General features: G+C 42.9%; 1 protein-coding gene across 2 annotated transcripts in view; it reads right to left on the reverse strand.

Moving 5' to 3' along the window:
- Nucleotides 1-22,716, reverse strand: part of COL5A1 (collagen type V alpha 1 chain) — a 245,575-nt gene that overhangs the window by 51,833 nt on the left and 171,026 nt on the right. For both annotated transcript variants that reach the window (XM_050926980.1, XM_050926979.1), the window contains exons 27-32: nt 20,593-20,646; nt 14,962-15,006; nt 13,308-13,361; nt 11,130-11,237; nt 10,227-10,280; nt 6,865-6,918 (exon numbers count right to left, since the gene is read on the reverse strand). In XM_050926980.1, the coding sequence (XP_050782937.1) occupies nt 6,865-6,918; nt 10,227-10,280; nt 11,130-11,237; nt 13,308-13,361; nt 14,962-15,006; nt 20,593-20,646 (369 nt within the window). The remainder of the gene's footprint in view (nt 1-6,864; nt 6,919-10,226; nt 10,281-11,129; nt 11,238-13,307; nt 13,362-14,961; nt 15,007-20,592; nt 20,647-22,716) is intronic.

Below are 22,716 nucleotides of genomic sequence, written 5' to 3' on the forward strand. Positions count from 1 at the left end.
AACAACAACAAAAATGAAGAAATTTCCTGGCTGGCTTCTCTTTAAATATAGTGAACTAAATTCAGACACGGTGTAAGTGGGTACATACATCCTCATTGCCGCCTATCGCATACGATCTTTTGTTAAAACTGCTGACGCTATACACAATTTTTGCACTGCTTTTCGCTATTGTTAATCATTTATACATCATTGTGTATTGCTATTACTAATCATTTATATAGCACTGTAAAGGCACACCGGCCAAGTTTTTCAAATATGTATGGCCAAACTAATTCACCTAGAACAAGATTATTACTTAGATACCTTTAGACATGGGTTTCAGAAGTGCTGAGGACCTACAGTTCCTACTGGAGGAGGATAATCTGCTAGGACTTCTTGTTCACCCTACTAAGAGCTGTGGAAACTCAGACTTTGAAAAATCAGCAAAGGTGGGTGAAAATTTTTTGATTCAACTTTTTTTGTTGAAACCGAAACTTTTCCCAGAAACTTAACAGTTTCAAGAGAATTTTCACTGAGAAGATTTCTGAGGTCCAGGATGGAATTTCTGGTCCAAGAGAGAGACCACAATAGCTTGGTGTGTAGGGAACTCAGTCGAGAGATGAAAGACTCAGATTTAAGTCCCTGCTCCAAATCAAGCAAATGGGAACTTGACCCATAGTTCTACCTCGCAGGTGCATACTCTAACCACTAGGCTATTAGCTATCCTGGAGCACATCTTTCTTGCAAAATATTTTAAAATGTCTTAATTTCATTCTACATGAAAACAAAAACAAATTCAAAAAACCTCAACCTTTTCTGCACAAACAGAATTGTTGTTTTCCAGCCAGCCCTATAAATCAAGCCACTTATTTGGGTGTCTAAATATGGATTTATGGTGAGATTTTCACACTGCTTAAGGGAGTCAGTGAATCAACTTCAACTGGCTTTTAATAGGAGTAGGAGACAACTGCCTTAAGTGCTTTAGAAGAATCCCACCCACTGGTGGCCAAATTGGAACATGGTGTTGGTCAGTGAGTAATCCTCTGAGTCAGGATGCATCATGTGAATAGAGGTTTGCAGACACCAAGAGAACTGAAAACCAAACTCAGAGCACATTTGTAGAAATGAGCCCTTGTTGAAACATCTGTGCTTCTCTCCATACCTCTCAAGATCTTAATAAATTCATTTATTTGTATCATTTATAATTTGTTTAGTCCAGGAGAGAACACAGGACCTGGCTGTGACCTGAACAGTAATAAAAGACAGAGCCAGCCCCAAGCACTTCCAATCTGTGTGTTGTTAGTATTTATGATTTTTGGTATCCCCTGAAAGCTACAACCGAGATTATGCTAGATGCTGTGCCCCAGTGAGATTACAATCCAAACAGACAAGGCTGGGGAAAAGGCAGCATTATTATTCCCATTTTATGGATGGGGAAAATGAGGCATAAAGAGTTTAAATGACTTACCCAATGTCACAGAGGAAGTCTGTGGCAGAACCAGGTATCAAACCCAGATATCCTAAGTCCCAAACCATAAAAGCCATCTTTTTGCTCAATACCAGCTGAAATAGTCTCTAACGCATGGTTAGAAACCAGGCTACCCTGAGAAATCCAAGTATTTTAGAAGGTTGTTGGCTTGTCTGTTGTGATTATTCTAAACTCGTTTCTTTTGGGTACCAAGGAAGCAGTGATTTGAATGAGGAGAGTGCTGGGGGGGCTGTCAGAGGAATAGCAGAGTCAGGGGGCAGCTGAGAGGAAGCTGCAGAGATGGGAGTACCAGAAAGGAACACATGGGGTTTCCAGGCTGGAATCACTGGCAGAGCACATGGACCTGTTGACTAACGTGACTTTTTTTCTTCAGAGGCATTGATGATTTTTCATTTGTTCTGAGTCCGCTTGATTCCAAATCCGTTTAGTCCATTGGGAAGGACGGAGATACAAATAAATGCTACAGTGTATGTTTTAGTCCCTGTGCTTGCTCTCTTTGAAAATTCTTTTTGAATAACCAGACAGCCTCCCATTCCTTTAACAAAATCAGCTCAAGGTCTTTCTCAAAAGAGATGGACTTAGGCCCTGTTTGCTAAACTGATTAGTAGTGCAATTGCACATCATTATTCAGTGGGTTTGACCTAGACCTCACTGAAACATTGCTTCTTACTGAAGCTCAAAGGAAATGTATACAAAACAAATCTTAGATGAAGCTACTGTCTAATGAGCATGCTGCCTGCTATATGCACTTGTCAAAACTATCAATATATTTAACATGCTGGAGCTAAAGGCATTCATAAGAAGTCAAAGGTCCTTTTTTCTGAAGCTTTGTGGTACTGTTGTATAGTTTAAACAGTTAGGAGAGGTCTCTCAAGGATTGAAAGCTTTCACATCTCTATGTTTTCAACAGCATTGGAATTTAGCGGTCGGCAATGGGGGTCAGAGAGGTATGCAGGGTCTGCAGTTGGTGTTTATATGTTTCATGTGCCCTTTTTTTAAAAAATGAGTCAAGAAGCCATATGGGTAGCTTAAATAATGAGTTGGAAAGACTATTTCAGTCCCTGGATGATGGAAATACCCTAGATAGTTGCCAGAGGCAAATGCAAATAATAAACACATAGAAAATCATGAAAATCAAATACAAATTCAATTTGGATTTATTCCAATTTACCTGTGAGCTACACCCAAATGCAACAGCCTAATAGGAAAAGAAATCTGTCATTTACACTGATATTCCCTTGTCACTGGTGCTATGTCAACCACACAGGGTTCAGGGAAGCTATAATATCATCACTGAGCCCAGCAAATACTGGATATATTTTACCAATGATGCTTTCTTAGAGCAGTGTGCCAAGATTTCATTTCATGTACTCCATGTTCTGTTGTTATTTTAATCAATATACCAACATCTTCCTTGGGAGCTGATTATTTTGAGTCAAGCTGATTGAAAAAAACCAAAACCCGTGAAAATGTTCATCGGTGTTACACAATTGCATTCAGCTGTAATTTTGAAGAACCCAGCAGTTCTGGAGATACATTAGGCTGTTTCATATAAAGAACAGATTTGTCAACAAGTGTACCACTACTCCCATAAACATGCACGCTAAGGGCTAGAACTAGCTTTAACTGCTGAACAGTTTGTAAAGATGGTTTAAAAGGATGAACTGAATGCAGGGCAAATAATACATGGAGTGCTGATATAGCCAAAAAAGTGACCATGTAAAAACAGCATCTTCTTACTTAACAGAGTCAATCCCAGTAGGTGGAATTCAACCCAGTAAGAAGCCTGCAAATCATTTAAGTTCCGTTTAAATGCTTCTTGAAGGCTTATGTGGACATAGGCCTTTGGCTGGCTTTTCTGCATATAGCATTCACCTCTTGTCTCTTCAGAGTCCTAGCTACCCTTTTTACTGCTGTCTGCCTGGTAGAGCCAACAAGCCATGGAAGGGTATCGATATCAGATCTGTTAGCAAAGTTTCAAAGGCATAATCTTAGTACTGGTGATAACGTGTTGGCCGGGTTGACTGCAGCTTAACTTTCCCATGCCAGGTGGAGTTTCAACTAGAGAAGCCATCTCTTTTTTTAACCTGTAAATTGAACAGCTCAGATCTGGACTTTCTGTGACAATAAACAAGGAGTTGCACAATGTCATTGGGAAAGAATCTCTCTTCAGAGCAGAAATCACCATCTTTTATTAAACAAGTCTCAGTTTTGCACATTCATTTCCTCCTTTTCATGGACGATGAGTCAGAAGACTTTAGATCTCCTGTCCAGGCCACTCCTTCCTTGGCCTTTTCAGTGTTTATATGATCAGATTTCAACCTGAACCATCATAGGTCTCGAAATATATCTTCCTGCCTTTTGAAAGAGCTCATCCAATTTGACAGTAATGCAAAAATGGTGGAGCTGGAGATCATTTCTGGAGCACTGGAAAAAAAAAACCCTTCAGCTCTGTCTAAACTGAAAGAGTTATCAGAGCACTGGAGATAATTAGGTCGTGCTTACACTGATGGCTTGGTCCAACTCCACATTGCATGAAAAGTGACCGTAAAAGGTTTGTGAACCTAGCAGTCCCATTGTAATTCCTGGTGGAATAAAATTAGCAAACAAAACTAATGGGGCTCAGATCCTCAGCTGGTGCAAACAGGCTTGGCTTCCCGCAACCACCGTGCTGCTGTGTCAATTTACACCAGCTCAGGATTCTGGCCCTGGGATTTTCTTTTTGCATTTCAGATAAGCGGTTTGGTAATTACAGGGCCACGCTGACTTCTTGCTTGTCATGACAGCCACCTTATTCCTGCCTCCCCTGTTCCCAGTACAGTCAAGCGGCTCAGCAACTGAGTCCCTGCCAAAGTAGGGTGGGAGGGAAAAGGAGACAGATTTGTAGTTCGCAATCAGGAGATGAAAATTACTCAATGGAAGAAAAGAATAAAAAATCCCTCAAAGATATAAACTAAAATTAGGTGGCACAGTATTAACTCTGTGCAAAGTGATTTATATTCTCTGCACTCCTATCCAACACGCCTGTTAAAGTAATTTGTATTTAAATGAGAATAACAGGGAAAGTAATGCTAGTCACGTTCCTAAACACCCCCACCTCTGCTCTTCTTCACTGTGACAGATCCGGTGCACAGAATGACTTTCTGCTTGTTCTCCAAATCATGTAACCCAAGCTTGTTTTGCATGAAATAGACCCTTTATGTTAGCTAGCCAATGCCCTGATACTCCTTCATTACAAGTGATGGGCAAACAGCTACAGGCTTAGAAACCCAGGTGCATCGGGCTTGCAGGTGAGATATCCACATTTTAAGGATCTGATTTTCACCTCGTTTGCTGAGCTGTAAATCTGAAACAGCTCCATTGAGTAAAGGGAAGATTTTATTAGAATTGATCCAGATTCATGCCAGTCTAACTGATCTAGCTCCAGAAGCTTATCTGAACCATTGAACACCTCTTCTGCATAATCAAATTGAGAAATGGGCTCCTCGATCAGCTTTCCGGCGCCTCCCATTTGTGTTTGGGTCAGGAATGCCATGTGGCGTTTCTGTTTACAAACAAGAGTGTACGCATTTGTACTGCACCTAGCACAAGCGGGTTCTAGCTGGGATCAACCTTCGGGCTTTATGAAAATATAAATGATAAGTAATAACACCAGCTCCCCCACAGGAATCAGGAAGTGCAGAGGTACTGGAAAATTAAAAATACCTGATATTTAAAAAACCTTTCCACTCTGAATTTTGAACTTAAAATTTGGCTCCTGCTGGTTCATACTGCATCAGAACAGATTCACTCATCTCTAATCATTACTGTTAATTAAAAAGTTCCTTGTGCTCTCCGCGCATCTCATGGTGTGGGAAGGCTCAAGATTCAGAAAGAGCTCTTAGAATATCCTGAGGTAGAAATATCCAGCGTTTAATTGACAAGCTGCCGTCTGCACTGTTAGTTGCCCTGTTACTGGAATCCATCTCTCTCAATAGCTCAACTCAAGATCCTTTCTCTACTTTCGGAGCTTGATGTTCCCAGAGTCGATTTTGATATCTTCATAGGGGCTTTCATCTCTTAGACTGAACCGGTGAGAGAGAAGAGGGCGTTCTTTGGTTTGCCAGGGATAAATGAGCTTCTTGTGACTGCAGAGAGGGTAACCTCCTCTTATGATCAGCTTCCAGTTTGACACGATTTCCCTACTCACCGTGTGCGTGCAGGTCTCTTGGTTTCTGTAGGAAAACCTAGGAAGAGACCCCAAGGGACTCCCAAGGGTTGTTAACACTCAGTTTTAAAACGGATCTTCTCAGCAACGGTTATGTCTACGCTACGAGCTACGGAGGTGATTCCCCCTGCTTGTGTACACATACTCATGCCAGCTCTCATAGAGCTAGCATAGCTCGGAGCCCTGGGGGTGTCAGCAGAGGCATGGCTTACCCATGCCAAGTAAAACCACACCGGAAGCTGGTGCACTCAGCACCAGCCACAGCTACACTGCTATTTATACTTGTGCTCAGTTAATAAGAGCGTGAGCGTGTGCACACAAGCAGGGGAATGCGACACAGCCTCAGCCACCAGAGGGAATGCAGTATCCATCTGGCAAATGAACTCAGCGTTGCTCCATGCAACAAATTTTTTTTGTCACACGCTATGCGGAGTCCATTCAGAAGGGCCAGTTTTCTTCACTTGCCAGACATCTCTACCAGGTGGGCCTGGAGATTCTGAATGGCACAAGCCTTTCATGGATGAAGCATAGAATAGGCCAAAGTCAGCCATGGTGAAAGCAGGCACAGCTCCCCTGGAGTCAATGGAATTACAGCGGCACTGAATTTAGCCCAGTGTCTGTCCTGCTATGATATCACATTTGTGATCAATTGTGATCAAAGGGGAGTTCATCGCCAAGATTGACGGGGCATGAGACAGAGAAGGTTCTGACTGCACTGGACTGGGAAAATGCATGTGAATATGTAAGGAATGAGCTTGCTTAACATTTAGACACCATAAATTTCCTAGGTAGCTGGTTTGTTGTGCCAGACACATCCTGTTAGTGGCATGGAAATAGAATGAAAGGGGATTATGTCTGAGGAAGTTGAGTGGCTGAGAGACAGGAGTCTTTTCTTTTCTTACTGAAAACTCCCAAGCTGGGTAATGCAATGGCTCCGTCTGAGCTGACAAAGATGAATCTGGTTTTCATTAATGACTTTAGACCTTTTCTATGCTATGTTACCTAGCAGATATCTGGATTTCATTTTCTGCTTGTCCTCCAGCTCTGATCCTGTGAGCTCATTCATGGATACTGTGTTTTCTCATGCTCTTTGCATCATTGATTGGAATAATCTCTTCCAGAGTTTATCTCAAAGTTCATTGGGTTTTGTATGAAAATCAGCAAAGCAGCCAGACAAAATGGCTCTTACCCTTCCACCCTTCTCTCCGTTGGCTCCTGGGAATCCTGGGAATCCAATTGAACCCTGGGGGGAAATAAATGAGAGAAGAAGGTACAGTGAGCTGAAATTGGCATTGTTCTGGTCTACTATTTTAGAATGAGGGCCAGATCCTCGGTTGGTGTAATCTGGTGGGATTACAATGGGACTATGCAGATTTATGCTGGCTAAGCATGAGGCCCTTGGTAGCTTGCACTGCACCCTGCTCCAAAGTCCATTGATGTTAATGGGAGTTCTGCTTATTTCAATGGGGTTCAGATTGGGCCCTGTATGATCAATAACTGTGTTTACACTGGGGTTACACCAGTGGTGGGCAACCTGTGGCCCATCAGGGTAATCTGCTGGCAGGCCGCAAGACTGTTTACATTGACCGTCTTCGGGCATGGCCGCCCGCAGCTCCCGGTGGCCACAGTTCGCTGTTCCCAGCCAATGGGAGCTGCGGGAAGTGGTGCCTGGAGGCTGGGCTGGACAGGGCAGTGCAGGCCTACAGACCTAGGAAGTCATGGGTTAAGCCAGGGCAAAGGAACTGGCTGGCACCTGCCTGGGGCTTGGCTGTCACTAAAATTGCCTGGGGCCAGGAGAAGTTTGTGGTGCCAAGTAGAGGCAGTAGTGGGGCTGGCTAAACCACTCTGCTCCTTGCCAGCCACGGCGTTCCGCAGACGGGCCAAGAGCTACCCGCTCTTTAGCTAGGAGCTTCTGATCTACAACCACATGGACGTCGGCTTCTGCAGTTACACAGGCTCATATTCGGCTGGACTTGGGCGACAAATGGCTGGGCCACCCACTTGTAGCCATGCCCCTGGTAGGAAAGCTCACATCCATACTCCTCCCTCAGCCCCCTGTGGTCTTATGGATACCTTCTTGTGCTTACATGCCAGCTAGAACGTGGCCCTCAGTATATTAAGTAGGGGCATGAATATGGGACAATACTACACACTGGCTTAATATGGTTAAGAAGTGGAGCATGTTTTCAAATGAATTGGTCCAATGTTCCTTACCCAGAGCCATATCACTGGAGGGTACAACAATAGTGATCACCTAGGTCTACCATTTTTAAAGCACTTCAGTGACTTGCAAGCCGAAGCCCCATTTTCAAAAGTGACTCCGGCATTTAGGAGCCTATGTCTGATTCAAAGCCAACAGGACTTGCGTTCTGAAGGGCCAATTTTCAAAGGTATTTAGTGTCTCAAGATGCAGAGAGATGCCTACTGGGATTTTCAAAAGGGCCTAAGGTGGTTAGGTACCAAACTTCCATTGGGTACCTAACCTGCTTACTTGCTTTTGAAAATCTCCCTAGGCATCTCTCTGCATCTTTAAGTGTCTCAATACAACCAAAAATTTCTCTCTACATTCCTACATCACTTTTGAAAATAGGTCTCAGGCTCTCTGAAAAATGTTACCCCTAGTCTTCTTTGCCAATGCAACTGTATAGAGAGTAGCTGCTGTTGCTAGTTTTCAAATATGCGTTAGCTAAGAAATACAAAAAACAAAAACCCCCCACAAAAGAACACACAAAAAACCCAACAACCCACAAACAAACACAAACATAAAATGCAAATTAAAAAAAAACAAAACAGGAAACAATCTTTTGTGGTTAATTATGTCTCCAGTGTCAAACAAGACTGTTTTTTCAAGCAATGAACATGAATAATAAAATATGATTCTTAGGGAAAAATTAATGTTAACAAAAACGTAAGTTTTCAAAGCCTCCAGGGCATGATAAAACCAGGCTGCAGCTTTTATTCTATGTAGCAGAACTCTCAGTTTTAATTTTAAAAAGAACATTTGACAACAGCCCAAATGAAGGTGGGCGTGTAGATAAGATACAGAGGATGCCTGCAATTCTGCAAATGGCGCTTTTATTTTAATTTCAAGGAGACTTTGCCTCATTAGTTATTCTCCTTAATTAATTAGTTAACAGTAGTTCAGAGCTTTGAAGATGTAAAGCATAATATGGAGGCTACTTTTTTTTTATTATTACAAGCCTAAAAGTGCACATGCACTTTGCTGATTTCTGTATATCAAAGGGTTTCTGCAAAGCCCTACAGGGTGGTGGCCCACAATGTTTTCATTTTCCCATCCTTTCTCCAAATGCTTTGCTCCTACATTAACTGAGACTAAAGTTACATCAGAATCAATAGTATAAGCTACATGGCCTATTTACACCAGGTGAGAATCTGTCCCTCTTTTTTCATGTTTGTAAATTTCTCCCACATATGAGATACCATTTGTTAGATGGTCTATAAAATCTGAGGAAGGCTGTGCATTAAAGAGTTAAAAATACATGGCAAAACCTGACTTTCCATTGCCTTACATTTTGTATGGCCATTTAACCATAGCAAAGTGATCTGATTTTCACTGATTTTGTACAGGTGTAATTGACTACACAAGCAGGGGCGGCTCTAGGTATTTTACCGCCCCAAGCACGGCAGGCAGGCTGCCTTCAGCGGCTGGCCTGCGGGAGGTTCCTGGTCCCGTGGATTTGGTGGCACGCCTTCTGGAGGTCCACCGAAGCCGCGGGACCAGTGGACCCTCCGCAGGCATGCTGCTGAAGGCAACCTGCCTGCCCCCCTCGCGGAGACTGGCAGAGCGCCCCCAGTGGCTTGCTGCCCCATGCACGTGCTTGGCGTGCTGTTGCCTGAAGCTGCCCGTGTACATAAGGCAATGGAGAGTCAGGCCTGTAGGACATGGGGCCACTCATTTTACTCATGTAAACAGACTCTACTGACTTCATACTTGGTTAAATACTCTGAATCAGTGGTTCTCAACAAGGGGTACATGTACCCCTGGGGGTACTGAGAGGTCTTCCGGGGATATATCAACTCATCTAGAGATTTGCCTAGTTTTACAACAGGCTACATAAAAAGTACTAGTGAAGTCAGTACAAACTAAAATTTCATCCAGACAATAACTTGTTTATATTGCTCTATATCCTATACACTGAAATGTAAGTACAATATTTATATTCCAATTGATTTGTTTTATAATTATATGGTACAATGAGAAAGTAGGCAGTTTTTCAGTAATAGTGTGCTATGACACTTTTGTGTGTGTTTATGTCTGATTTTGTAAGTTTTTAAGTGAGATGAAGACAAATCAGACTCCTGAAAGGGATACAGTATTCTGGAAAGGCTGAGAGCCACTGCTCTGGATGACATCCTCCACTGACTGAATCAATGGTGCTATACTGATTCACAGCAGCTGAAGATCTGGCCTTGTAGGTTTACAGTGATAGAACAGAGAGCTGAGTTCTGCCCATTTCCCGCAACTTCTCATGGATGCTATCTGCCATGCTTTCTGGAGATGAGTTTAACAACAGTAAAATAAAAAATTACCTTTGGACCTTGCCTTCCCGGATAACCTGGGAGCCCTGGAACTCCGAGTTTTCCCTGTAATATTATTAAAAAACAGAATGTAGTGTGTATTTTGTGACCATTTCACCACATCACCTTCAAGGGTAATCAGGATTGTATACGCAGGTTCAATAAAGGGTTGCATTATGCAAAAGGAAACACATTAAGCTTCATAGTAGTTCAGATGTGAGATCAGACCACATGAATAGAATGAAGCCGAAGATACTTAAGAAGCAGTGGAACTGTCAAAAGCCCCTTCTCTGCTGGGAGAAGCCTTCAGTGTGATTAGGTTTGATTCCTCTCTCTCATGTATAGCAGGCCAGGAAATCTTTTTTAATTGGGTTAAAAAAAGTTAACAAAAAAATTGGGTTTTACACAGAAAACCTGCCATAACCCTTAATATTTTCAAATCTGGGGGATTTCAAACAAAAACTCAACATTTTCTTCTAAAACCATAGTTTGTTTGCAACAAAATCCTATTTTTTTGACAAAGCTTGTGACCAGCTCCACTCTGATGGTGTGGAACTAAAGCAGAGTCACTCTAGAGCTGGTGACATCTGAATATGTCTGAGTCTATCCAATGCAGCATGACTGTAACCTGTAGGTCAAGTGCTTCTGTGTATATCAGGGACATCAAACAGCACCACACCCCAATACCATCAATCAAAATATAAATCGGCCCCAAAACCCGCCTCATTTCCCCTCCCAAAAAGAAGTCTTGTCTCAACCTCCAGACTCCCTCATCATGGACCCTTCCACCATCCACCAGAGGATATCCTGGGGAAACAGGGTGGTGCAGCACACTGTAAAACTGGGCTGGCCCTGGCCATTCTTGTCTGCTTTGACTGGGCATCGAAGGGACAGTTCCAGCTTTAGCACTGTTACCTTTTCCCCAGAAGGACCAAGAGGACCTGGATCTCCATTAGGACCGCCACGACCTTTAGGACCTTCGGGCCCATCTTCGCCTCGTGGGCCGGGAGGACCAATTTCACCCTGTTAATCAAAAGGGAAGTGATGATGAAGATGGCACTCATGCAATCTCGTGTCCCAGTGCAGATCACCTGAGACTGGCAGGAACGTACACACAGCTATGTTCTGGCTCACCTTCGTGTCACTAAAGCAATTTGTGGAGAAGTTAAACTTTTACCCAGTCATTGCTCAGACCACATTGTTGTGCAGTAAATTAGAGTGTTATTAGAACAGACATGCTGCTTTCACTCACATCGCCCGGCTATTATTTCTCAGCACAGCAGTCTTTCCCTACACTCCAATTATCCTCTCTAATTCCAGCTCCTCTCCACTGAAATAGCTTTCATTAGCTCTGGCTCCTATGAACCCATGTTTCTGCTTCCTGATCTCCAAACCATGGGTTTATACACATGCAGCCCTTGGGAGGTGTTACAATTTAGGGCCAATCTGAAAAACTGCAAAAGAAAGACTGGTATGAAAGCCTCAGCCTGAAAATCACTGGGAAAACAGGCCGAGCAACTGGCTTGGCTATTAGCATTCTGCATGGTTACAACAGAAGTTTTCAAAGTGGAAACACACATATATTTGGCTCACAACTAACTGAGATGGCATCCTACTTATCTGCAAAATTCTCAGGGAGCCCTCATCCTCAAGCAGCTCGGTATTTATCATAAAAAACAAACAAAGGAACTTGCTAGCAGACAGCAGAGATTGAATGTTTGGTTAGAACGGTTCAGGTGGGTACCTGTTTGGCAAGGGTAGCATAATCCTCCTGAGATACAAACCTTTTAGCATGATCTGCCGCTACGTGAATTTCATCTTTGAAAAGAAGGAGGTGGGGCTGGAAAAGCTTTCAAGTGATCGACAGAGAGTGACTTTGAGGTGATGTTCAGAATGGAGCCTTGGGAGCTTGGTATGGCTCCATGGTATTCTTACATGCCAGGAGCAATGGAGGATTTGCTTTGCCTAATATCCCAGTGCCTAATATCTATTAATGAAACACCAAGCTAAGATGTGCTTTATTGTTCAGAAAGGCATGGCAAGAACGTCTCCAGCCATACATAAGCGAGGGTGGCATTCTACAAAACCATTTCCTAGTTGGCAGATCCCTGCACAAGTGTGCTACGTCGCTGCTGTCTGAATCTCCGTGGTAGTTTGGGCCGATGATTTGAAAAGCTTTTGATGTCAGGCAATGACCCCGCTTCTAAAGATATGTGTCTAATATGAAAATGCTCTCCTGGTGGTTTCCATAGCTCTGTTCTCAATTCTACTGAAGTGCATGCTGGGTGACTTCAGACTTTGTTCTGGTGCTACAGATCGACATCCGGCTTAGCAAATAAAGAAGATGTAACATTATGGGAGGGAAAAGAGATACTGGAAATAAATAAATGATCCTGCAGGATGTGCACATATCAGGGATGCAAGATTGGGTTCTATGTTACTACTAGCTTTAATTTTACTTCTGATATGGAAGTAAAGAACTGAGAGATTTAGAACCTCCTTGTTTCCAGCAAGTCTGGGACACCAGGGTTCCTATATAGCAGTTGAATGTACAGAATGGGAGCAGAGACTCATCATGACCCAGTCTAACTTTCTGCTCTCCACTGAGCAGATCTCATGAGTGAATACAGGAGTAAGCGTTACAAAGATGATGCAAGCAGTTTGCTGCCCGCAGGACACTTCTTCCCAGGATACTGGTGTGAAATGAATTCTGATGTATTCCACCCTGGGACAGAATCTTTATATACCAGGCACTTATCAGGAAAACACCAACAAGAAAAACCTTCTAATTCTCCCTTGAAGCTGCAACAGAACAACCACTATGTTCCACCCCAGAGAACTGCATTTCATGATTGCACAACAGCTCAGTTATTTAGTGCTTATGAGGGACTTTCAAAGCCCTACCCCCTATTATTATGCTCAGTGTTTCATTTGGTTATTGAAGGGCATCTCTGAACGCTAACATGCCTGAAGAACCATCGTCATTACATGAGACTGATTTCATGAAGCATGAAGGACCCTGTCCCAAATCTGCTCTCTCTTTCTGTGGGGAAGATGCATTCAACATACCTCGCCAGATCAGCAAACACTCACCCGGTCTCCCTTGATGCCCATGTCACCTTTGAAGCCAGGGAAGCCATCTTCACCCTGAATAACAGGTGGAGAAAAACAGCTGATTGTCCAAAGGGGACACTGACACAGGTCAAATATAAGCGGTGACATTCTGTACCTTTGGGGAACAGTGCTGAGTGCTGATCAGGGTTCTGAGCAAGGGAAAGAACCAATTTTAGCCCCCTGTTCAGCCGCTTCAGCAGAACTGTCAGCCTATGCACTCTTCCACAGCAGGGGCAATGGCCAGTGAATCCATGTAGTGACAGATACACTCCTTCCCTTGGCCACCATGTCACTGCCTACCTCTCCCTCCATGGCAGCCTCTGTGAAACTCTGAACCAGGGGTGTACAATGCTTGTGTATTTCCATGGCATAAGGGCATCTCTGTACCAGGTGGAGGGCAAGATGGGCCCACTAACCCCAATGCACATTGTACATCACATGCAACACAGCCAAGCTGGAAGTGCTCAAGATCCTACCTTTGGGAGTATCATATCAACAGACAACTATAATCAGACTGGAATTACAAAGGTGCATTCTCCAACCAATCACACCTTGGCTCCCAGTAGAGATCATCTGCTCAGATGGTATAAATACCAGTAATTTATCGGTACTGGCAACAAATTATTTTGAAGAATAACAGGGTTTTATTTTCACGGAGATCATTTTACACCATCCTTCCATGAAACCTCAAAGACAGTAGTAATATTTCTTCCAGCCAAGACAGTTTAATTGCAGAGCTCAAATCGATACTGTATCAACTCCTAGAGCAAACCCAGGACAGATTAAAACACAGACAAGGTAACCAAAACCAACTTTGGATTCTGGAAGGTCTCTCTGGCTAACTCCTTGCCTCCAATTGCCAGCTCTGCTGGTGATGGACCATCAGATATGAAAAAGGATCATGGGGATACTTAGGACTGGAACAGCGCAGCAAATCTCCATCTCCTGATATTGCTTTGGGAGACCACAGCTGTATCCCTGAAATACAATCTATATTTTTTTCTACGCACATTCTACTTTGTCAAATTCCTTTGTCAGACAGATTTTACAAGCTGCTCCAATGGCTGGTCTTGGCAGTGTATTCCCTGGGCTGGATTCTGATCTTTGTTACCCAGATATAAATCACAAAGAATTCCATTTATGTCAGTGGAATTTCCCCTGGCTAACAAAAAACCCAGAAGCTTGCTCCTGGGCAAAGGACTTCTGCTAAAACGTACATTGACATGATTTTTGTTTGCTATTAGTTAGGAAGCAGTGTGCTTCAGTTACCAGCATAAGGGGGAAATCCAGCAAGAAACCAGACTCCCCTCCCTTCTAAGGTATTTAAACCATAATACTATCACTAATGGCTGGCCTCAGGAGTCAGGCCGAAGATTGAGTAGGTCATGGAGACTGCGTTATTCCCAGCTCAGAGTTGAGACACACTGGCTGAGCACTGTGGAGGATTTCTATTCTATGCCTGCTCTGGGAATAAATAGAGAGCAGCTGTTTCTAGGACTGACAGTCCAGCTCCATTCACCAGCAGAAATAGTCATATGTGTATGTCTCACAGGACTGGATCCTACATTGGCAAAGCAGGTCTGCAAAACTGCACACACAGGCAACCTTCCTCCAGTGGAACGGGGTAACTCACCTTTTCACCCTTAGTGCCCTTCAAGCCACGAACACCGTCTGCCCCCTTAGGAAAAAATACAGAGGCACATTACAATGTTATACCTGCACAAGGTAAAGCACACAAATAGCTAGAGCTGGGTGAATCATTAACAGTAGTGAATTTTGCCTCACTCTCTGCTGCCAAATTGTCCTTGTGCAGATTGTGATTTTCCTAAATGTACTGGTGGTTTATAATTATTTGCTGAATAGTTTTTGGTTTGTTGCTCATTTGTGAATATTTGCTACTCAAAATTTGAGCTGATTTCATTGGACAGAAGGGACGTGTGATACGTCTTCATTTCTCAATACGATGAGTGTAACAGTCAGAATCAAGTTTCCAGGGAGAACATTCATGACTGGAAGTTTGCTTTCTGAAAAGGTTTTCCAAAAATTCATCTTAAAATAGGCAACTTTCATCAAAATCTCCTGCCAGTAAAGAGGCTTTTGCACTAAGATATTACTTAAGTGCAAAAGGGGTACAGACACTGCTGAAATAGGGTGACCAGATGTCCCGATTTTATAGAAACAGTCCCGATTTTGGGGTCTATTTCCTTATATAGGATCCTATTACCCCCCAACCCTGTCCCGATTTTTCATATTTGCTAGCTAGTCACCCTATGCTGAAGTGAATTCATTTGAAAAAATACTGAACACACATTCACAACGTCTTCCTTTATGACTTTGTAGCATTCACCTAGCAAAGAGTCTGCAGATTTCTTGCTCCTTTTTAGTGCGACACTTGCCTCCATTGTGCATTGGCAGTAGGGGTGAGTGAATTTCACCCAAAGAAACATCTACACTGCAGCTGGAAATGCAATTATGAGCATGGGTAGACAGACACATATTAGCTCCGCTCAAGCTAGTGCACTAAAAATAGCTGTGGGTAGTACAGGCAGCAGCTTGGGCTAATTGCCAGTATATATGGGCAGCTAGCCCCAGGAACCACCCATGCTATCCCTTGCTACACTGCTATTATTAGCCTGCTAGCTTGAGCAGAGCTAGCAAATCTGTCTACGTGCACTGGAAAGCATGCTCCCAGCTGCAGTGTAGACATACCCTTGAAAGTCAATGGAAAAATCCTCATTTATTTCAATGGGGCCAAGATCCACCCTTTCATACTGATCCATCAGCTGAGGTGGGACTTCAAACTAAACAGCAGCGATTGTTTTCCAAGGGCCAGATCCTCAGCTAAGTATGAATAGATATAACCACACTGCAGTCAAATGAAAATGTTCAGGACCATTTATAAACCACCTATTCATCTGTATATGTCTGGCAAGGGCAGAGCAGAATCATTCGAATTCATGCTTAACGTTCATACCATTTATTGATGGTCACGATTCTGGAGAAAGACATTACAAGGGGCTAAAGCTGGCGAGCTCTCGACTAAGACTCAGTTTGCCAAGTGCCATCTTGTGGTAAAAACATATTATACTCCCAGCCTGATGTAATAACTCAGCATAGCAGTCATCCACAGCCCAGCCAGCTTTGAAACCAGGATAAATCTTTAGCGCAACTAGGATCTGAAGAAGCATAATGTGCAACCTATGATTGCCTCTGTGTGAAATGACACTGAATGGACACTCTTAAGCAGTCTGCTACTTAATCAGCCTCCAACAGCAGAGATCCTTAGCACTAAATGGACAGGGTGAAGGAGATGTAATTTTCCTGACGATAGTACTAGTCTCGGGATTCAAGAGACATTCAAGTATTATCTAGCACTACGCTCCTTCCCCTGGAGTTGACTTGTCTCCTTGTTTGCTATTATCCTGTACTCAGTCCCCAAGCCATTACGTCTAATCAAAATGCTGCCGACACCAAGATCCATGACAGAGTTGGGAAAACTGGAGGGGTGAGGAATGGGGCGTTAGAGATCGGGGGTGGAGGGGAAATGTAGCGAATATAAAGCTAAAACCAGAATGTGAAAGCACGAAGCCTAAGAATACCTGTCCATTATTAATGCAGCACCATATTTACTAATTATATGAATACAGGGCAACTCCCCCATTTTCAGACTCACTGGTCCTGTACTGAATAAGTTGAGGTAAGTGGAACAGCTCTATGGAATGAGATGACTGATCATCTGGGAGAGGGGCTACTGGCTGGGAAGAATGCCTAGGAAAACCGGAGAACAGGAAGCTGTCATACTGGATCAGAGCTGTGGTCCGTCTAGCCCTGCATCGCGTGTCCAACAGTGGCCGGCACCAGCTACTTCACAAGCAGGTGAAGGAAACCCTGAAATAGGCGGTTAAGGAATAAGCTGCTCCCAGGGAAAATTTCTTCCTAACCTCCATCACTTAGAGAAGTTGGCTTATGCCTTAAAGCAGGATTTCTACCCCTGCCAAACTTTTTGGGTTTATTTATGTATGGATATTTAAATCAATCAACACTAGGGCATTGAACAGATTGGAAAGGAAAGGGAAAGAATGAATAGTGAGTCCACAGGATACACATGCCAAGAACATGGCGTATTATTATTAATTGTTTGATTGTAGCACCTAAAAGCCCTGGTCCTGGACCAAGACCCACTGTGCTAGGTGCTGTTCAGAGAACCAAACGATGGTCTCTGCGCCAAGGAGCTAACAATCTAAGTATCTTATTGAGGGGGTTTCCAGTACATCTTGTACTTGCCCCTCTTACCCAGATGCCTGAGGTAAGCATGTGATCTTGCACACTACGTATGTGGTACAACAGAGCCCAAGCATGAACTGAGAATTTAGCCTGTACACTCTTTGGTTAGTATTGCAACCTTATTGAAGAGTTCTGCTGTGGATGCACCCATCCTGCTCCCTTTCCTCTCACTGTCCTGCATATGCATCAGAAGGTGAAATTTTGCCCTTATTTTATTTTAGTGGTTGTGACATGGGGCACAGTTCCCTAAGATGCTATGGCAGTGTGTATGGGAAGTTTACATACAGTGCCTGCCTGCACTACATCTAGACCAGGGGTAGGCAACCGATGGCACATGTGCCAAAGGTGGCACGCGAACCGATTTTCAGTGGCACTCACACTGCCCAGGTCCTGGCCACTGGTCCGGGGGGCTCTGCATTTTAATTTAATTTTAAATGAAGCTTCTTAAACATTTAAAAAACCTTATTTACTTTATATACAACAATAGTTTAGTTATATATTATAGACTTATAGAAAGAGACCTTCTAAAACCATTAAAATGATCACTGGCATGTGAAATCTTAAATTAGAGCGAATAAATGAAGACTCAGCCCACCACTTCTGAAAAGTTGCTGACCCCTGACCTAGATCTAGCGAGTGCAACTGCTTCACATTTCCCTATCTATTTGACCCTTGGTTGCTTATAGCTGCCAGAATCTAGCTGCTCATGCGCTGATGGCTGAAGGACATAGGAGGAGATAACCCTGGACAACAAGGAAATCTGGAACCCTGGCCATATGCGGCTGCAAATCATTGCTGTGTTTTCACCTTTGGTCCAGCGTACTCACTGAGCTGCAGTGGATTGATCATGCTGTGTGTGTCTGCCAAGGGACTGGAGAGTATCAATATGTGAGACAGTCAATAAGAATGGATTTTGAGATCTAATTCTCAGTTGGCTACTGTGGTTTCTTACAGCTTGGGGGCTGCAAGTTCTATTCTGAGTTTTGAAGACTTTCTGAGCCAAATTCTGTCCTTAAGTAAATGAGGCTCTCTTGGAAAGGGGGAAGCTGGGTATCAGGGATCCAATGGAAGGCAGAATGGTTTAAGGAGTAGAAGGTGGGAGATTCAGCAGTGTGCCTTACTGCTGCATCCCCTAGTGCTTGCAGCTGAAAGCAGCCAAGGGTGCCAAAGGCATGACCGAGTCTCTTTGTCATTCAAAGCATTGCTAGGTCCATGTCTTGCCTTGCTTGAAGCAAAAAGTAAGAAACTTCCTGCACACTGATTTTCCCTCAGGAAAAGCAGGCCAGAATTTCACCACAGGGAACATACATCTTATAGCTGTACTATGCATGTAACTCTTATATCAACAAAAAGAGCTCTTTAAAAATGAATGTATCAGAGGGGTAGCCATGTTAGTCTGGATCTGTAAAAGCAGCAAAGAGTCCTGTGGCACCTTATAGACTAACAGACGTTTTGGAGCATGAGCTTTTGCGGGTGAATACCCACTTCGTCGGATACAACAAAACATCTGTTAGTCTATAAAGCGCCACGGGACTCTTTGCTGCTTTTAAAAATGAATGTAATTTTACCAAAGATATATTTAATGTCCTCCCCCAACCCCTCCTGCATGCAAAACATACAAATGAATTTCAAGTGCAGTGAATTCACACAGCAGGAGAGAATTCTGATCAGATGGACAAGATCTAATGATTGATGATGGCAAGTCCAAGGAGAGAAGCTGTTCTTTGATTCCCAGAACTGAAGCTTTATTCGATTAATAGCACACTGATTGAGGGAATCGAAACATTTTTTGGTAAACACTGAGATTGTGCAGACAACACACTTTCTCTATATCACTGTAATGAGGAACAGTTCCACTTTAGCAGTAAGCATAATGGAAAACCATTCCTTAATGGACCCAATAAGTCTCAATCTGCTGCGCTGCAAGACATGAGACGAAAACATGCTTTGGTTAAATAAATCTAGTTAAATTTTTGGAAATGGAAGAGTGAGTGGCTTTGTGCCGCTGGGAAAATGTATGGAGGGTTTGAATCAGTTTTCACTTAATCTTTAGCCTTGATCCAGGATCTGTATCCATGAGCATGGAACCCTGCAGTTTCAGAGTTAGATGGGGGCAGAGTTAACAGAGTTAGATGCAGGATTAAGAATCAGAGTGGTAGGGGGAAAATACCCACTACCTTCTTATCAATGTGCACACACTGCAGATATCAGGAGTGAGCTGAAGAACTGCAATACAATTCAGTGAGGGAGAATGGGATGCAAGTTTAAATCCCATGCAGAGAAATCTTGGCTTCAAATAACACGATTTCAGAGTACTCTGAGCACACAGACACACTGTGTTTTATTTTAATATTGGGCTATTTTGTTTCATTAACAGTCACAGCCTGTTAAAATCTTCATGTACAGGCAGAGATTCATTTTGTTTTCCAACAGCACGTGATTGTGATGGAACTGTGCCATTTTCCGTGGGAATAAAAATCCATCTGAAGCTCTTCCAGAGAGCAGTGGAGTTATATTTCTACTAGGCCTGAGTTGATAAGTCAGGCCAAAGGAATTGATCAAATGGTAAGTATGACTGAACACTAGTGTTCCAGTGTTTCTGCTACACCCCGCAGAAAGACATCTAAGTTTCTGCTAGGTTCACTGATAACACATCTACCATAGGTATCACATCCATAGTTAGCGGTAAAGCTGCCGGGTAGCCTTTAGACTCATCTGTAATACCTACAGGTTTCTCCTCAACTGATTCACCACCTAATCTTTCAGATTACTTCCAGCGCTCTTGCAGCGCTATCCCTTCTATATGGCCGTTCCATTTACATATAACCAGCGTTGTTAACCCTGTTAAAAATTCTTCTTAGGGGCTGCTGTCAAACTCAGTGAGACCCAAGATGACCTCCTCTTCCTCGAACACAAAACACAGAATTCAGCTCAGAAATAAAGACATAGGTGTGTGTTCCTGCCTTCCCATCTTCCTTACCTTGACGCCACGAGGTCCTGGATATCCAAGTGGGCCCTGAGGTCCAGTTGGACCCTGTGATTTAAAAACAACAATGACAAAACAACATTAAGATACAGCAATGGTGGAACTTTTTGATAAACTGTCTGTCCTGAACTGCACAGGAAAATGCATGGCTGGCTGAATAGAAGGCATATGGGAGGTCAGCTGTGCTTAGAAGAGGCTAGATCATGTTGCTCTGAGCACAGGACAGAAGATAGAGAGAGAAGACACCAGCTGTGTGACTACTATACTGATTAGCTACAAAGTCATGATGAAATTAAAAAAAAAATCATTTAAATGTCCACACTTCTTTTCTTGCCTTTTTCCAACCAACTGTAGAATTGGTCAGAATTTTTCAAAATTCAAGGTGTAGCATTGTCAAATTTGAAAACTTTAGACTGTCAAAATTTTGAAAAAAAAAGAGAGGAGTAAAATGTGAATTTCTGTTTTTCCCCCAACTAGCTCTAGCTTCAAGAATAATAAAATAGGAGCAATACAGGGGGGCTGCAACAATTTGTATAGTGGGGGTGCTGAGCGCCATTGAACCAAACTGTAACCCTGTATGTGATGGAAACCACTTCAAGCCAGGGGGTGCTGCAGCTCCCCCACACCTCTAGTTCCAGCACCTATGGAGGAATGGAATAAAATTAAAAATTGAAAATTTAGACTTAATGGGTGAAACTTTCAGAAGTGTTGAAGGAACTTAGGGGCCCTAAGTCCCATTTTCAAAAGTGATTTAGGACTTTCGATGAGATTTAGACTTATAAATTCCTGCATCGCTTTTGAAAATGGGACTTATGAGCCTAGGATCCGTAGATCCAGAAAACTACAGACAATGAGATCTACACCAGAACATGTGGAATAAACTCCCAAGGGAAGCAGCGGAAACCCCATCATGTGGCACATGTGAACCTAAATAGCACGAAAGATTAGCACATGTGCAGCAGGGACCAATCCTTCATGTACAAGAAGATGCGTTGGATGCCCTCAAGTCTAGCTTGTCTCTAATTTCTAGGACTATTATTATAATGTTGGCTCTATTTATAAGATCCAATGGTTGGAAGCTGAAGCTAGACAAATGTAGCCTAAAAATAAGATGAAAATTTGAACAGGGAGGGTCATTAACAACTTACTTGGGCATGTGATGGATTCCCCAGCACTTGAAATCTTTAAGTCAAGACTGGATGTCTTTTTAAAAGGTGAGCTGTAGCTCAAACAGAAGTTATGGGCTTGATACAGACATTTTCGGGTGAGGCTCTTTGGTCTGGATTTTGCCGGAGGGCAGACTATGATGATCATAATGGTCCCTTCTAGCATTCAAAACTATGAATCCAGCTAGTCATCACTGACTCCAAGGGCAGAATTTAGTTATTGCCAACCCTAGACGGACAGATTCCATGGTAACTTTGTACGTACCTTGCACCATCGCTATAGTGCTGTATTATGACTCGGTAAATCAATCACATTTTCAACTGATTTTTTTTTTTTTTTTTGCTCAACTAACTGAAAAATACTCTTCCATTTCTTTAAGAGAGTTCTGGATAATTTTTCCCAGCCTGACAGCCAGACTGAGCTGAAGAATCTATGCTTCCTGGGGTCTGTTGGAGTCTCAGACCTCATGCTAGGGTCAACTGAAACATATCTAGCAGCACAAACACTGCTCTGAGATCATAACTGCTTAAGTAATAACTCATGGAGAAAGTTATAGCCTGGATCTGGACTCTTATCCTGACACCCGATGACTCTCTGATGTTTGCGAGTGAGTGCAGGACTGTTTATTGGGTTTTAATATTCTACAGATATGAACATTTGAATTCCTAGCCTCACGTGATACCAGCTGGAGGAACAGCCCTGTCAAGGTTGCAAGCATCATTTTCTTCCTCTACACAGTACCTATGCAATGCTAGGTTGAGCTTCAATCAAACTGGATGGTACTCTAACAAAATCCTTTTGACAAATGTAATGTTTTTCAACTGAATGGACACAGCAGGAACACAGATGGTAAATCTCCCAGACAAACTAACAATCACATAATTCAAGGACTCTGAGCAATGTTTTCTAAAATATTGTTAAAGAGGGACTTTGACATGGGGGCAAACTAGA

This window comes from Gopherus flavomarginatus, chromosome 17, assembly GCF_025201925.1.
Source record: "Gopherus flavomarginatus isolate rGopFla2 chromosome 17, rGopFla2.mat.asm, whole genome shotgun sequence".
Lineage (NCBI taxonomy): Eukaryota > Metazoa > Chordata > Testudines > Testudinidae > Gopherus > Gopherus flavomarginatus.